This window comes from Perca flavescens, chromosome 7 (assembly GCF_004354835.1).
Source record: "Perca flavescens isolate YP-PL-M2 chromosome 7, PFLA_1.0, whole genome shotgun sequence".
In the NCBI taxonomy this organism is placed as follows: Eukaryota; Metazoa; Chordata; class Actinopteri; order Perciformes; family Percidae; genus Perca; species Perca flavescens.
Genome location: NC_041337.1, coordinates 5,065,203 through 5,081,964, shown reverse-complemented (window position 1 = coordinate 5,081,964; position 16,762 = coordinate 5,065,203). Strand labels below are relative to the sequence as shown.

Here is a 16,762-nt window from a genome sequence, read left to right as displayed (position 1 = left end):
GTAAAGCAGCAGTGTGTGTGTGTGTGTGTGTGTGTGTGTGTGTGTGTGTGTGTGTGTGTGAGAGACAGTGGGAACTATACTGAACTATAGAGACCTAATCACTGCACAGACTAATGTCTGGAGACTCAGTGTGTGTGTGATCGTGAGCAGGTCTGTCCCATGTATTCCTCTGTGTGTGTGTGTGTGTGAGTGTGTGTGTTTTTTTGTCTCCTACCATGAGCAGCTGCAACAGCAGCACCAGCAGAAGCAGCAGGCGTTGGGCCGTTGGGAATTGTGGGTAGTGGTCATGCCCCGCCCCCCTCCCGTCCCGCTCAGTGCCGAGGTCTCGCTGCGACCTCCCCCCATGGCCAGCTCGCCCCCTCGCTCGGCCGGGATGGGACCCGTGTACTGCACAGACACACACAGAGAGAGACACACACACACACACATATACTGTGATTTCTTTGTCCTTATTTACACTATTCCCCCAACTTGATACTGTTTTTTTTTGTGAGGGAACCGCTGGTTTAAATAATTGAATAATGTATTTATTTATTTAAAAACTTGCACTTTACTAAGTCCTTTCTTTTCATGCCACTTTCTACTTCCACTCCTCTACATTTCAGAGAGAAACCACTGCATCGAATGTATTTTTATGTAGGATTTTCATTTTTGAGACATTGGTACAGTTTTGGAAAGCCCACAAGCGAATCCCAAAAAAAAAAAAAAAAAACAGTAAGCTTCTCGCTGTTTTTTTTTTTTTTGCATTTGCATTTGCATTTGCAGAGCTGAGCTGGATCCCTAACACACTGCAGGTCTGGGAAAGTTCACTCTGCTTTCGCTAACAGGGTAGAACTGGTCTTCACGTGATCACCTTTGTTTACAGTCATCCTACAGAGGAAGCACGGACATATGTGTGTGTGTGTGTGTGTGTGTGTGTGTGTGTGTGTGTGTGTGTGTGCGTGCGCGTCACTGTTTTTAAATGCTACACATAGCATGTTTGCCTTTAGAGAGGACGGCTGATTCTTAACTCACAGTGAAGGATCTGAAGTTGAGTTTGACACCCCTGGTTTAGGGAATACTGTATCTGTGAATCAGACATGATAATATTGATAATAATTTTATTATAATTCGAGACGGGAGGGAGAGATAAAGCGGAGAATAGAGAAGAAAGACAGATCTGTCACACATTTCAGTGACTAGAAGGCAGTTATGAGCACTTCTTTGCAAAAAAAAGAATGGAACATAAAGCTGCTGATTTAGATCAAGATGAAAAAAAAAAAAATTATTCAGTCTTTGACGACGTTCCAGTCAGCACACTCTTTTTTAATTTCAAACAGTGCATGGGATGGGGAAGAGGTGGGGATTGAGACGGAAAGAAAGACGGCGAGACAGGGGGAAATAAATGAATGGATTGGAAGAAACACACAAAGAGCTAAGAGAGGGAGAGATTTAACAAAAAGGATAAGAGACGCTAAAAGAAGTCAAGAAAGAGATTATAGAGAAAAAGACGAAGAGAGAAAGAGGGAAACAAGAGAATTACAAACTTAGAGAGATGGCAGAGTACGGCAGAAGAGAGAGAGAGAGACACCATGTAGAAAAGAGGAAGTGTGAGAGAGCGGGTATGGAGACAGACCAGGCAATGTGATGCATCATGTGATTGAGCTGTGACCACACATACACACAAACACACACACACATACACACACACACACACACACACACACACACACACAGATTCAATTTGTAATCTCGGGACGTATGGGCCAGGAAGTAACACAAGTATGAGCACATAGTGTACATCACTAGGCCCCGTGGACAGCAAATATACTGAATAATAAATATATATATATATAATATATATATATATATATATATATATATATATATATATATATATATAAAAAAAAACACAAAAGAGACATGCATACACACACATAAAGGCGCATTCAGATGTACAAAGAAAAGTAAGCCAACACAAACACACACACAAAGTGTAAGCCAACACAAACACACAAACACACAAGACAAGTAAGCTTACTTTTCTTTGTACATCTGAATGCGCCTTTATGTGTGTGTATGCATGTGCACTGTGTGTGTGTGTGTGTATGTGTGTGTGTGTTTGTGTGTAGGGCTGGGCGATAAAACGATAACGATATGTATCGCGATAGACACATAATCAATATCAATAGAAAATGCGGTTGATAAAACGTTCGATAACTTGTTTTTCTTCATCAGAAGAAACCAGAGGTTGTGAATCAAGTTTGGTTGCATGAACAAAGGCCCTCACTCTCTGGCAACCTAGCAACGTGGGGAGTGACACTCTAACAGCCAATCATGTAACAGTATCATGTTTGGTTGCACCACATCGCTGTCTCGTGTTCTTCAATAACAGAACCGGCGTGGAGTGGAAAGTGAGTGCCGGAGCGAGCGAGGACATTTTTGATAAAACAGGAAAAGTCAGTATGGCAGTTTTGGGGATTTTCTAAGTCTGACCGTAGTCAGACCAATGTCGTCAGACCAACACTGGTAATACCATAAACTTGTTTTACCACTTTAGCCGCGCTCACACTTTGGAGCACAGCCGTATTCGTCATCAACGTCCAACAACATCTGCAGCTGCAACACGGCACAAACAGCAGACGGCCATGGAGAGGTACTCTGCATCAGCGCCTTACTAAACACTACAAGCAGCAGACCACCATGGAGAGGTACTCTGCATCAGCGCCTTACTAAACGCTACAAGCAGCAGACCACCATGGAGAGGTACTCTGCATCAGCGCCTTACTAACCACTACAAGCAGCAGACCACCATGGAGAGGTACTCTGCATCAGCGCCTTACTAAACACTACAAGCAGCAGACCACCATGGAGAGGTACTCTGCATCAGCGCCTTACTAACCACTACAAGCAGCAGACCACCATGGAGAGGTACTCTGCATCAGCGCCTTACTAAACACTACAAGCAGCAGACCGCCATGGAGAGGTACTCTGCATCAGCGCCTTACTAAACGCTACAAAGAAATAACGGAGGCAGACATGCTGAGCACTGTCCAGAAGCCAGGTTACCAACCTAGCACTAAACCTGCAGAAAATAGTTCCTTCTCAGGTTTCTTATATTTAGCGAACACTTTGCACTATTTTATGACACTTTATTAAGCATTTCTTACTTATTCTTTAATTTTGCACCTTAATGTTAAGAGATAATTGTTAAGTGTTCATTGTGATTTTAGACCTGTTTACATTTTAATTATTTGAGTGTTTTCCATGGTTGTGTTGACATTTCTGCTTTTATAACTGAGGGGATTATAATCAGAGCAGGGTTAAGTTTAAAATAAAAATGTTTAAATTTAATATATTTTTCTCCTGGTCCTTATTTTAAATAGGTCATAAAAAATATCAATAATTATCGATATCGACCGATATGAAAAACTTATATCGTGATACAGTTTTCAACCATATCGCCCAGCCCTATGTGTGTGTGTGTGTGTGTGTGTGTGTGTGTGTGCGTGTGCAGATAATTCCATGTCGATGCTATCATCATTTGATTGGGTGCATTTGTTATTTATCCATTTCTCTAAAATGATGAGACTACAGCGCAGCTAACATCCAGCTGACCACACACTCTGTCTGTCTGTCTGTGTGTGTGTGTGTGTGTGTGTGTGTGTGTGTGTGTGTGTGTGTGTGTGTGTGTGTGTGTGTGTGTGTGTGTGTGTGTGTTCGACGCCAACATTCCGGAGAGCGGGTGAATGTGGCAGAAGGGTCGGTGATGCTGGTAACACTGTGGATTAGTGAATGGAAGCAGTAACCTGCATGATTTTCATGTTGTGCTGCCTGACTGATAAAACACAGGAATCAGACAAAAGATCCACGCACCATATAAGCTACAAGCTTATTTTTAATTGCGCAACGTTTGGCTCTAACAGAGATCTTTGTCAAATTCCCATCACACAGCAGAACAAGCCATATATAGACACAGCCACATTCATCACTCAGGTGACTGCGATCTGCATGATTGAGAGTCGATCTACTCTCGAGCTGAGCCAATCGCAGCAGAGCTCAATGACATGTGTCTGCCACATGTGATCCTCTCACATGGGGGAACAGAGCATGCCTCTGAGAAAAGGAATTAGAGATATCAGGGCATGCTTTAAATGCAACACAGCAGAAGTTGAGTCAAATATACATCGTAAATCACAAACGTCACTTGTTTACTTTGACAAACTGATCTCTTTCCATCTGCATGCATTCATGTTTCAGAAATTCTTGTCACTAACTTATCTCGGGGAGGGGGGGTATTCCCCGGAGTCATAATGTTTTCTTGCCTATCAGTTTTCCTTGGATTGGGGTTGCACCTAAATCATGGTTGCAGCTGCCATGGTCTTGCTCGACGCCCCACTATGCCCTGCTATGCCCCCAACGCCCTACTACTACAATTTTATGAATGAAACATGGAGGAGAAACGTAACAGTGCTGATAACTCCTCTGTATCAAAAAAGAAAGTAAGGCTCTATCTCGAGAGTTACCTCAACTTTGGTTTCGGGCGGGGGGGGGGGGCTCAGCTTTTCTTAGACATGAGTAGGGGGGGGGGCGCCAAGGAAAAAAGGTTGGGAACCACTGCTCTACTACACCCTGCTGTGCCCTACTACACCCTGCTGTGCTCTACTACACCCTGCTGTGCCCTGCTGTGCCCTACTACACCCTGCTGTGCTCTACTACACCCTGCTGTGCCCTACTACACCCTGCTGTGCTCTACTACACCCTGCTGTGCCCTACTACACCCTGCTGTGCTCTACTACACCCTGCTGTGCCCTGCTGTGCCCTACTACACCCTGCTGTGCTCTACTACACCCTGCTGTGCTCTACTACACCCTGCTGTGCCCTGCTGTGCCCTTCTACACCCTGCTGTGCTCTACTACACCCTGCTGTGCCCTGCTGTGCCCTACTACACCCTGCTGTGCCCTACTACACCCTGCTGTGCTCTACTACACCCTGCTGTGCCCTGCTGTGCCCTACTACACCCTGCTGTGCTCTACTACACCCTGCTGTGCCCTGCTGTGCCCTACTACACCCAGCTGTGCCCTGCTGTGCCCCGCAACGCCCTACTAGGCTCCGCCAGCTCCGCTACGCAACTACTATTTCTAGTCACAGTTCCATTATCTTTATTGTTACCATAGCCACCACTGTTCATTCCAACTGCTAGAATTATTATGAATCATATTCCTCTATATCTGTATCAGTGTCTGCGTCCAAGCCGCCAGCGACAGATGCCGCCCACAAAGAGTCAGAGACCGTTCGCGGTTTTTGCCTAAAAGGAAGTTTTTCCTCGCCATTGTTGCACCAAATGCTTGCTCGTGGGGAATTGTTGGGTCTTTGTAAATTATAGCGTGTTGTCTAGACCTACTCTATCTGCAAAGTGCCTTGAGATAACTGTTGTTGTGATTTGATACTACAAATAAAATTGAATTGAATTGCTACGATTGAAATGAAGGCCTGTATACCAAAACCATGGATGCATTATCAGATCTGAGTACTGTGCTTCAAGATGGTTCCCGTTTAATTCATTGAAAGCTTCTGGCTCGGTGCATTATGTCCTGTTATTGTAATTTATATCTGCCAATTGGGACTACAGATGGAAATTAGCCTTTGGGCTATAATCTGGCACTTTCACGTGTACTGCTGTACATGTTCATTAAATGTGCATTGTCCTTAAATAAAGAAAGAAAAAAAAAAATATATATATATATATATATATGCCGTCACGCATACAACGATTTTCGGCTCTTCGGAAAAGTTTGACAAACTTCTTGCCCCAGTTTTTGTTCGAGGTGTCTTTTCGACAGTCTCACAGAGGATTCTTCTATAGCGGAGGTCTACGGGGAAAATACTTCATTTTTTTACGAGGTCAAACTCGGAAACACGGCCCCCTGACCTCGTACTTACAAGCTTGGAACTCATACAACCTCGCAGTAGCCCGAGTTCAAAATCCAACATGGCTGCCGCCTGTACCAACAGTTGTGAAAGCTGCAGTAACATAAAGTATGTCTCATTTGTGTCACTAAATCATCGTTCACACAGGCATGTCCAACAACATGTTGTTATGCTGTTTGCATGCAGAAAAAACAGCGTAATGTGTTAGCTAATAGCTAACCGGGCTAGAGCTAATGGAAACAATGAAAATCCGACTTTTAAATAGAACGCATTCAACTCGGGTATCACGTCATTCCCAGCTCCGGCTTCCGAGTTCCGAGGTAAATAGAAAGCGGCATTAGTTCCACTCGGGGCCCACTGAGTTCCAGAAGCTAGTTAGTCTGATGCTAAGTGGAAAAAAGGGGGGGGGGGGCGCCTCAGGTCTGTATGGTGACCAGAACGCTGCCTGAAGAAAAGCAACCTGACTTAGAAATTTGAGGTAAACTGATATTTTTTTCTCTGTTAATGTGTGTTTGAGCAAGGCAGCCAGCTGTGGTGTGCAGCGAGTGAGTGTGCTTACTGCTGAAACACACCACACACACAGACACACACACACAAAATACACAGCCAACCACACACTTTGACGCCCACACACTGCCCTGATGTCACAGTTTACCTGCACAGTCAGAGCAAAGACAGGAACACTCCCTTCCTCTCTTTAATCACCTGTCACATCTTTTATAACGCACAGCTATCACGTTTCTGCCTTTGTGTGTGTGTGCGTGTGTGTGTGTGTGTGTGTGTGTGTGTGTGTGCGTGCGTGCGTGTTTGAGTGCGTGTGCAAAGGCAAGTTGGTACGAAAAGTGTGTGCAGATTCATGTTTTCTAGAGGTGATGGCTGAACACGAGAAAGTTCATTAGCAGTTTAGTTTAGAAATAGAGAAAGAAAGAAAAGAAAAAAACAAAGAAAAAGAAAAAAACTAATGTGTACATTTCCTTTCGTGCAGATGTCTCACTTCCTCTTGTTCAACGTACATCTCAGTGTGTGTGAGTGTGAGTGTGTGTGTGTGTGTGTGTGTATTTGTGTTTAACAGGATTGTTAATCTGATTAAACTAGACAACATTAGAAAGCCTAGAAACCACACACACACACACACACACACACACACACACACACACACACACACACACACACACACACACACACACACACACACACACACACACAGGCCAATGAGGAACTCAATTCAAACTAGGAACTTTGAAGCTGCCAGGATACTTTTATGTACAGTTTCAGTGCAACGTGTGGGTAACGTAGTGTCTACCTAACGCTGCTTGAGTCTAATTTCACTTGTGGCCAAATGTATGTGATGAGGTAAGCCATGAAGAAATGTTTGCGGTGCTTTCTATTTTAATGTGTAAGAGTTGCACAATCAAGACGGTTTGAAAATGGTGGACGCCGCTGATTCACGTGTAAGAGTTCAACTGCCCTAACTTGAACTTGACGCAAAAAACCAATGCACCACATTACTTCACCTCAGTGAGTGAGACCTCTCAAATTAAATGTAGCTATCAGCATGAGAAAGCTGAAAGGAGTTTTCTTTTTTTGCAACAGGGGAAAGTTTCCTTAGTGTTACAACAAAGTGTGCACCAAAAAACACATGGTCATACTATAGCATTGGTGATGTCACCAACAGCCTCTGTTGCGCTAGCTTCAGTGGCGAGGAATGACTTATCTCCTTCCCATCGGCCTTTCTGGAAACACGTAAAAGATGTTCTAAAAGTTTCTCCAAGAAAAGTTGATCATCTCACCTTTTTTAACTGAGCTACAACGACAAATATTTTGTCCACCGACACGTTCTTGAAGCCTCGTGGGAGCTATTCTAAACGTAAAACCATCAATGAGCTAACTGCATTAGCATCTTAGGCTCATAAGAAGAGTAGAGCTGATCTATTGGTGTAAACAGAACCCATGTTTGGAGTTCTTACACCTACCAAACCTGATCTCACAGAATTCCGTGAAATGAACACGGCCCCTTAACTCAAAATCTGTGGCAGTTTCACGGAATTGCAAAAAATTCCGTGATGGGCCCCACGGAAGAATTCCGTGAAATGAACACGGCCCCTTAAGTTAAGGGAAAGGTCGTGGGTGGGCTTACGTTTCCATCACACGCGGGACAACAAACGGGACGGTTGGGTTTAGGAAACGTGACACGCGGGACACGATCCCCGGGCTCCTGGGTGAAAGTCCTGTTGTTTGATCCATCCACCACCCCAACCAACCTCCTTACACAGATTTTCGGGCTTTCATACGCTACCGTAGTCGCTCCTAATGCTACGTCATCTTCTCATTTACTTTACATTGGCACTGTTTTCTGTGGTGGCCACACGGAATTTTCACACATTCCGTGCCGCCAACACGTAATGCGGTGTTAACAGTTTGTGATCATTTCACGGAATTCTGTGAGACCAGGATGAAAAGACTTTAAAAAGACTAAAATCTGACACCATCTCACATTTAAAGTTCAATACTGTCATAATATGTTAAGACTAGGGATCTTGCAGGGTCACACATTGCAAGACTACAACTAGATTTGTTTGGGAAAATGTGACCAAGCTAGCTAGCTACCGCTAGCGTTAGCTGGTAAGTTAAGGGGAAGTTTGCTGATTTTCTGTTCTGCCATACATGCAGATGAATGTCTCCAGTACCCGGAGGTCTGCGTTTATCTGCCGGTAAAACTCCCGTTGGATGACGCGCTTCAGAAGGGTTGAACATCGGCAACTTTCCCTCTTTAGCATTTAGCTTAGCCATAGCCATAAACAACACCGGCTTTAACCGTTTGCTGCTTCCTGTTTGGGGCTGGAAGGAGCGCACCCATTGGTTGTTGACTTGGTTCACATGATTTAACTTCCCTACCAAGACTTAAAACTTAGGATGGTATCAAACACGTTTCATTTTGTCTGGACGTCAAGACGGGGAAAAGACTGACAAGGACTGAGTTTTATGACCACCTTACACCAAACGACTGAGACGACGGGAGCACCCCCGACTCTAGCAAGACTCTCAGGATTTCATTCCGCGTTTGAAAAAGTCATTTGGTGTAAGGTCGGCATTAATTGCTTGATCATGTTTGATGACTTTACTGATCAAGTGTTAACTTTTTTGAAACAAAGTTTTTTTTTCAGTAATACAATAATACAATTATTAACATTATTTGCCGTTTGTGTAACGAGAATTTACAAATAAAAGGCCTTCCAAAAGAAGGATCCAAGAGGAAAAAGCATTAGCGAGCGGCTAACAGAATTAGGGCTACCGCAGTCTGAAAATCCTGGTTAGCTGATTGGATAAACCATGGTGATAGACGCTTCTCGTTGCGTCACACCTAAACCCGCCTCAAAACCAATGCTGATTGGTCGGTCGTTTGGCGAACAGCTCCAAATTTTTACTGATCTGCGAGTAGAAAACTGGAGCTCGCAAGATCAGGACGGTCTCACGAGGCTACCCCACAACCCATTCCACAACAAAATCTCTCTCCCAACATCTGCCGTATTACAAAAGCCAAAAAAATACAGATATAAAAACAGACAATAATGGTAGCTCTGCTGTCACCCTCCAAGACAAGTCTCAGTCCTTTCCCCTTCTGGGGTTCACCACTTTTTATTTTATGATACACAACTTTATGTATCATGTCCCGCATTTACTCTCTGTAGAAGCTCCCCTATGTCTCACTTTAAATTGGTCAAAGTGTTTCCAAATGTTCTCATAGACCCCCTATTTGTTTTTTTAGTGTATGTTAATCTCTACATGGGCATACATTGTGCCATATTCTTGATCCAAGCACCAATTGTAGAATTGTTAAATACATCGGATACAGGTGCAGAAATCTCATCCAACACTAACATGAGTGTATTAATAAATACATTCAAGTATCCAAAAACAAAAATAATATAGGTCAACTCTGCTGTGATCACCTTCTCTGTACTGTACTCATTTGATTGCCATCTCTGTGTGCGTTGGCAGCACAGATGGACTCACACACCATGCCAATAAAGCAAGATGAAATTTAAATTCAGGCACTGCCAGGGCTTTTGTGTACTGAATGTACGTCTACCCACACACACACACACATGCAGCTGCAGCTAACAGCAGGCTTTAAGTAATTAAGCGCTCATTTTCAGTATTAATCTGAGAGATTACTGTTTCATAATCTCACCACCTGATCACGAAAAACCCTCTGTGAGTGTGACTGTGTGCGTGTGTGTGTGTGTGTTTGTGTGTGTGTGCGTGTGTACGTGTGTGACAGAGAGGCGGGGGTCACAATGACAGATCAAAAGACAGACAGATGAAATGAAAGAGAGAAATAATCAGTGCTTTCCATACATAGCAGGGCTCCAGACTAACCTTTTTCACTAGGAGCACAGGTGCCCTCAACTGAAAATTTTAGGGGCACAACCAGAAAATTTAGGGGCACACACCGTAAATCAACATGCTAACCAAATATTCACATTTCTACTAATTTCCACTGTATTACTAATAAATACTTTGATAATAGATGCAGAAATTACAATGTGCTGTTTCAAATTCAGTGTCACTTTTAAAGATGCAACAGATAAGGTAAACTGACAGCCCCATCGCTGTCATGACAGTAACAAAAATATATATATATTTTTTTTTTTTTTTATTAATGTATTTAATTTTTATGTTTTATTTTCATCATGACCGTTTTTAATTGCCTTGTTGATGAAAGGTTCTGTAGAAAATGAAGGTGCCTTGCCTTACAACCTCTGCCTGTCAGTCAGTCGCCAGGGCATAGAAACCACTGTTGTGCCTGCTGCTCGTCTCGGAGGAAGCGTAACGTCAACAGCACCTTGACCGCTTTTGGCTCGCCATTAATATCGTATCGCAGCAAACGCTGTCTGCGTGAAGTTATGAAAATCTGTAACCACACTTGAAACCGCTTTATCGGCATGTCCGTGACTCACTGGGACTTCAACAAAACTGCAGAGCCGACGTAGTTTGCGTCGTCTGCAGCTCTGCGTGTGTGCGAGTGTGTTTGTGTCAGAGCTCTTCTCTCTGTCAATTTTCAGAGAGGACAGATAAGCTTGCGCGCTCTCAGGTACCTACATTTCAATGTTTAACGTGTATAAAAAGGGGGCAAATTTACTGGTCGCACATGTGAGACTGGATGTAAAATTCAGTCGCACACTCAAATTTTGGTCGCAAAATGCAACCATTTGGTCGCAGTCTGGAGCTCTGCATAGACAATATGAACATCTACCGACACTTATTTATTTTCTACTGTATTTTACTATTTAGAAACTAGTCAAATCCTAATTTGTTGTACATTGATTTACTCAGCACCTCCTTGGCCCGCTCTCTCTGTCTGTGTAGCAGACCACAAATAAGACAAGGGTTAGCTAGCGGGCCCTCAGTCTCCCTCCCTGCCACTAGAAGACTCCTCCGTGGCAGGAAAGTGGGCGGCAGCTCAGGAGACGGACCTTCAGTTACCGGCTGTAGCAACTCAAATTCAGACCACCATGGAGGGATGGTACCAAGAGGATGACTGTTCCTCTAGTGCCTCCCTCAGAACGTTTCACCTATAAACAGGGGTTGAAGTGGGATCTGGCACTTCTACTTTTACTTTTAATAAAGTCTCTATCCACTACACAGCACTTAAAAACAAACTCACTTCTACATCTAGCTTACCTGTTACTCTCGTTATTTCCTACTTCCAAAACAGCCAGGAGTTTTCTTTAAAATTAAATTATGACTGGTGTGATATCTGCATGCCCAATTAATCGGAGCACACAAGGCCAAATTACCTCCTAAGTTGCCACATTGCACAGGTTATTTTTAAATGCAGTCCTACGCAGTCAGTCCACATAAAAACACCCCGCGGATCCATTCACTTCCAGCTAAATTCACGGAGAACAGCGAGGGCAGAACAGCATCCCAGATCTGTTTTAACCAAATACGTTCTGTCTAGCTCAGCTAAAAACATTGGATCTGCAGCACGTAAAGGCCCTGACACACCAAGGCAACCGTCGGCCTTCGGTCCAAGTTGGGCCAGATGATTTTGTTTGGCTATTTTTCTGTAACAAGTATAGGATGAAAGCGTGTTTGGTGGGGGGAATTAGCAAGCTAACGTTAGCCACCAGCCACACGGTCCCTGCGCTCCGCTCCCACCGTAGGGACACTTATTTGCCGAGAGAACGGATGGCGGCCCTGGAGAGGGACAGTCTGGTTAGCCAGGGCTCGACATTAAGGCTTGTCCACTTGTCCGGGACAAGTGCGCTCTTTTCTTAGACATGAGTAGGGGGGGCGCCAAGGAAAAAAGGTTGGGAACCACTGATCTACCGGACCGAATTGCAACGCGGTGCCACTGAAATGCCTGCGCTTCTCTCGGATGCTCCGAAAATGGACTTTAGAGGCAACCTAAACATTGCCGCATGTTACGATAGTTAACTCAACAGCAAGTGACGTTGGCCTATCGTTAGCTAGCAGCTGGAGTAAACAGTTAAAATGCTGACAGCTAAACAGTGTAAAAGTGTGTCTGTATTTCACTGGAGAGGAACATATGACAGTGTGCCGCTGCTGTTGTCGGAAAAACACAGATGTTGCGTTCACTTGAAGTGCTGCATTCAAAGTTGTTGTAAAATACCCTTTTCCTATCCAGTGGTTGTTTTTGTCGTTTAACAGGAACTTACTGGTGAAATAAGTTATTGTTATAAGTTATTGTTGTTACATTTTTAATAAATCATTTAATTTTGCCTTAGCAATAAACAAGCCTTCTATAAGGCCTTTTTTTTTGCTCCTTTTTGAAAAAAATACAAATAAAATATGCAGATTAAATATCAGGTAATAATCAACTGTAAAGTAGCTACACCTTTTTAAAAGGATCCTTTCGGTAAATCAGCCTCTGCTGGGTAGAAATTTGTGAAATTGTATAAAAAAGTTAACACCAACATTTAGTGGCAAAATCCATTGTTATGTCTACAAAATTATTTTAGATATAGTAGAAGTTCAAGTCACCACTACCTCTGGTCAAAATATTGACTTAGTATCTCAAAATATAAACTAAGAATCTCAAAGTAATGAGAAAATGTCAAATATTGACTTAGAATCTCAATATATTGGCTTAGTATCTCAATATATTAATTTGTCTTAGTATCTCAATATTGACTTAATATCTCACTATATTGTTCAGTATCTCAATATATTGATTTATCTCAAAATATTGACTTAGTATCTAAATATATTGACTTATCTCAAAATATTGACTTAGTATCTCAATATATTGACTTAATATCTCACTATATTGGTTCAGTATCTCAATATATTGATTTAACTCAAAATATTGACTTAGTATCTCAATATATTGACTAAGTAACTTAGAATATTGATTAGGAATCTGAAAGTAATGACAAACTTTAAAATACTGACTTAGAATCTCAATATATTAACTTCTGCACACCGTGCAACAACATATTACTTTGTATTATGGAGTCTGGAGATCCTTTTTTCTTGTTGAAGGGGAAATCTATTGTTGGGGCACGTTTGTTTCTACTGTTTCAACAGAATTGTATTAATGTTGATAGTGTTTGGATGCTTTCAACGGTTTGTTCAAATTCTGCATTAGCAAAACACAATTCTTTTTATAAAATGATGAATCTTTACCCAGACAAGTGACTTTTATGCATGGACAAGTGAAACGTAAATGTACTTGTCTTCCGGGAGTGAAGCAGAGCGAACGTAGGCTCTGTTCCGTTCTGCTGCTGCTGATTTAGGCAAACACTGTTTGTTGTGGGTATCATAGCTACGTTTGTATCCTGTTCCCCTTTTTGAATGGGGATTGATTACCGCTGCCTGCTGGTATGGAGTTATTTTCTTGCACGCAGGCACAAAACGTACGTTGATACTTGGCTGTCAGCTGTAGTCTCTACGGTGTGTTTCAGCTTGGTGTGTCAGGGTCTTTACCGTGTCGATCACTACCGAGCCGTTTTGTTAGCGGTAGGCTACCGGTAACGTGATCAGATAGTACGCGACTGTCCTGCTGTTTTTACAGACATGTGAACTCGCTCAACACAGACACTTGACTTATCATGGACTAATTTCATGAGGTTTTTTTGGCCCACCCATGAGAGAGAGACATCATGGCTTTCAAACAAGCAAAGTGGCAGTTGGTCAAGAGACTTCGGATACAGTATTAGGGGAACACTAAGGTCTACATAAAAGCATCCAAAAAGCAGCATGTCATGGGACCTTTAAAAGAAAGGGAAACACGGATGTATGACACTGCCAATTCGATTAATTTAGTTGGTAATCGAAGGTGCACTTATCTTCCGCAAATTCTAAATGAATTTCCATTGCTACACTGATGATACCCAGCTCTACCTGTCCACCAAACCTACATCCTCCGTCCCACCCACCTCCCTTTCTGACTGCTTAGCAGAAATCAAATCCTAAATTCCTGAAAAAAATCAGGTTCTCCTCATTGGCACCAAATCCACTCAGAGAAAAACTGACAGTTTCTCTCTCACCATTGACAACTCCTTGGTTTCCCCCTCTCCACAGGTCAAGAATCTGGGTGTCATCCTCGATAGCACACTATCATTCCGAGCACACATAAACAATGTCACTCGGACTGCATATACATCACGCATTGATTACTGTAATTCCCTTCTCTATGGTCTTCCCTGCAAATCCATACACAAACTTAAACCGGTTCAGAACTCCTGTTCTTCAGCAGCTTCATTGGCTCCCGGGCTGAATACCGCATCAATTATATGATCCTGCTTCTTACCTTCAAGGCCATTCACAACCTCGCTCCTCTCTACCTCACTGATCTTGTTCACATCAACACACCCACCCGTACTCTCAGGTCTTCCATTTCCATACGCCTCACTCAACCCTCCACCCGTTTGACCACCTTTGGGCTCAGAGCATTCAGTCGCTCAGCCCATCTGGAACTCCCTTCCACCGAATATCCCCAACGCTGACTGTCTTTCCAGTTTCAAAACTCACCTTTTTAAATTGGCTTATTCTAGTCTTAACAACTACTAAAAGCACATTTACATAGTACAGGAACCATTCACACACATTCATACACTGTGGCCGAGGCTGCCGTACAAGGTGCCACCAAAAATTCACACTCATTTACACTTCGATGCTCAACTCGGGGTTCAGCGTCTTGCCCAAGGACACTTCGACATGGGACCACAGGGCCAAGGATCGAACCCCCAACCTTCCTATTGGCAGGCGACCACTCTACCACTGACCGTATATATACAGTATATATGTTCACATCAATTGCTGGTCAGATTTTTTGCTTTGTAAATATGCCCTGTATCATACGATTGTTATATTGTTTTAAACTTTTGTAAATAGTTTTTTCTTTTAAGGTAACCTTGAGTTCTTTAAAGGGCGCCTATAAATAAAATGTATTATTAGGGCCCGAGCGCCGACAGCGGTGAAGGCCCTATTGAAACTATCCATCCATCCACTAATTGCCTTTTTGAGGGGCTTAACATACTCAGAAACTCACCATAATTGGCGGTCACATCAATCCTGGTGAAAATGTAAGTATTTTAAGTGTTTCGGGAATAGGCGCACAAAAATGGCTCGCTAGCGCCCCCTACAAAGTAAAAAAAAAATTTAGCCCCTTCAGTAAGTTTAACGTAGACTAACAAAACTTGGTACACATATATAGCATGTCGCGACGTACAAAAAAGCTCATTGGAGCCATACCCTAAACCCAAGATGAAGTCCGCCATTTTGAATTGAAAGTTTGAAATTAGTGCAATTTTGGTCATTTCCACATGACGAACTCCTCCTAGAGATTTCATCCGATAAACTTCAAACTCGGTCTGTGCCATCTTAACATGTTAAAGATGAAAAGTCCTACGCCGTAGACTGAGGAAAAGACCCTACGCCGTAGACTGACGTGCACCTCTCAAAGCACGTCGCAGCGACGCGCGTCGCTCGTCCGTGGCTTGGTAGCGTTGCATTCCCCCCTAGTCATTTTCTGGTTCTCCTTCTCCATAAACAACATGAAATCAAGGAGAGGGCCAACTTTTCCTGTTACAGATTCCCCACCGTGGTCAGAAAACACAGGAGAGATACTTTGTTTCTGTCACTATTGACTCTAGAGTCGCTACTCGCTCCGATCGCCGGCACTCTCTCACTTCTCCCTCTACCACACACTCCCCACACACACACACATGCGGCTCGACGCACAACCAGCGCACAAGTATAAACATCAGGCCACTTACATAGGCTACAGCGAGAGGCTTGAGTGTACATTGTCCAATTTGGCCAAAATTTCTCACGATTGACAAGGGTCCAGGCCTGAGGACATTCATAGGCCAAAATTGACGTTTGGTCATAGCGCCCCCTGCTGGCAACAGGAAATCAGCCTTATAAACATAATGTGTGGTCTACATGTGATACTGAGCTGCCCCCTATACTTTAACCACGCCAACTTACTCAGGCCACGCCCCTTTCATAACATTTGAACCATTTAAGGAAGCGTCTTGTGTGAGGTGTCATTGAACTCAGCAGAGAGTTTCTTCTTCATTGGTGATGGTGTGGTCCGCACCCTAATCTTCAGCCACGCCCCCTTTCATAACTGGTGTCCCATTTAAGGTAGAGTCTTGTGTGAGGTAGAGGTGGGCGATATATCGTTTAGACGATAATATCCAAATTGTTGTCTGGACGATATGCAAAATTGGGATATCAAATATTTCATAATTTTTACAATCTGACCCCCCAAACATGAAAAGAGCTGAAGGAAGTTAAAGAGAAAACAAATAACGCACACTATAACCTTCTAAACAATTATATGTAGCGATTTTAATACTGTAGGGGTTTGTTT

General features: G+C 43.1%; 1 protein-coding gene across 4 annotated transcripts in view; it reads right to left on the bottom strand.

Annotated features, from left to right (window-relative positions):
* rgs19 (regulator of G protein signaling 19) overlaps positions 1 to 16,762 on the bottom strand; it is a 47,525-nt gene that overhangs the window by 12,209 nt on the left and 18,554 nt on the right. For all 4 annotated transcript variants that reach the window (XM_028583528.1, XM_028583525.1, XM_028583526.1 and 1 more), the window contains one exon: positions 215 to 387. In XM_028583528.1, the coding sequence (XP_028439329.1) occupies positions 215 to 387 (173 nt within the window). The remainder of the gene's footprint in view (positions 1 to 214; positions 388 to 16,762) is intronic.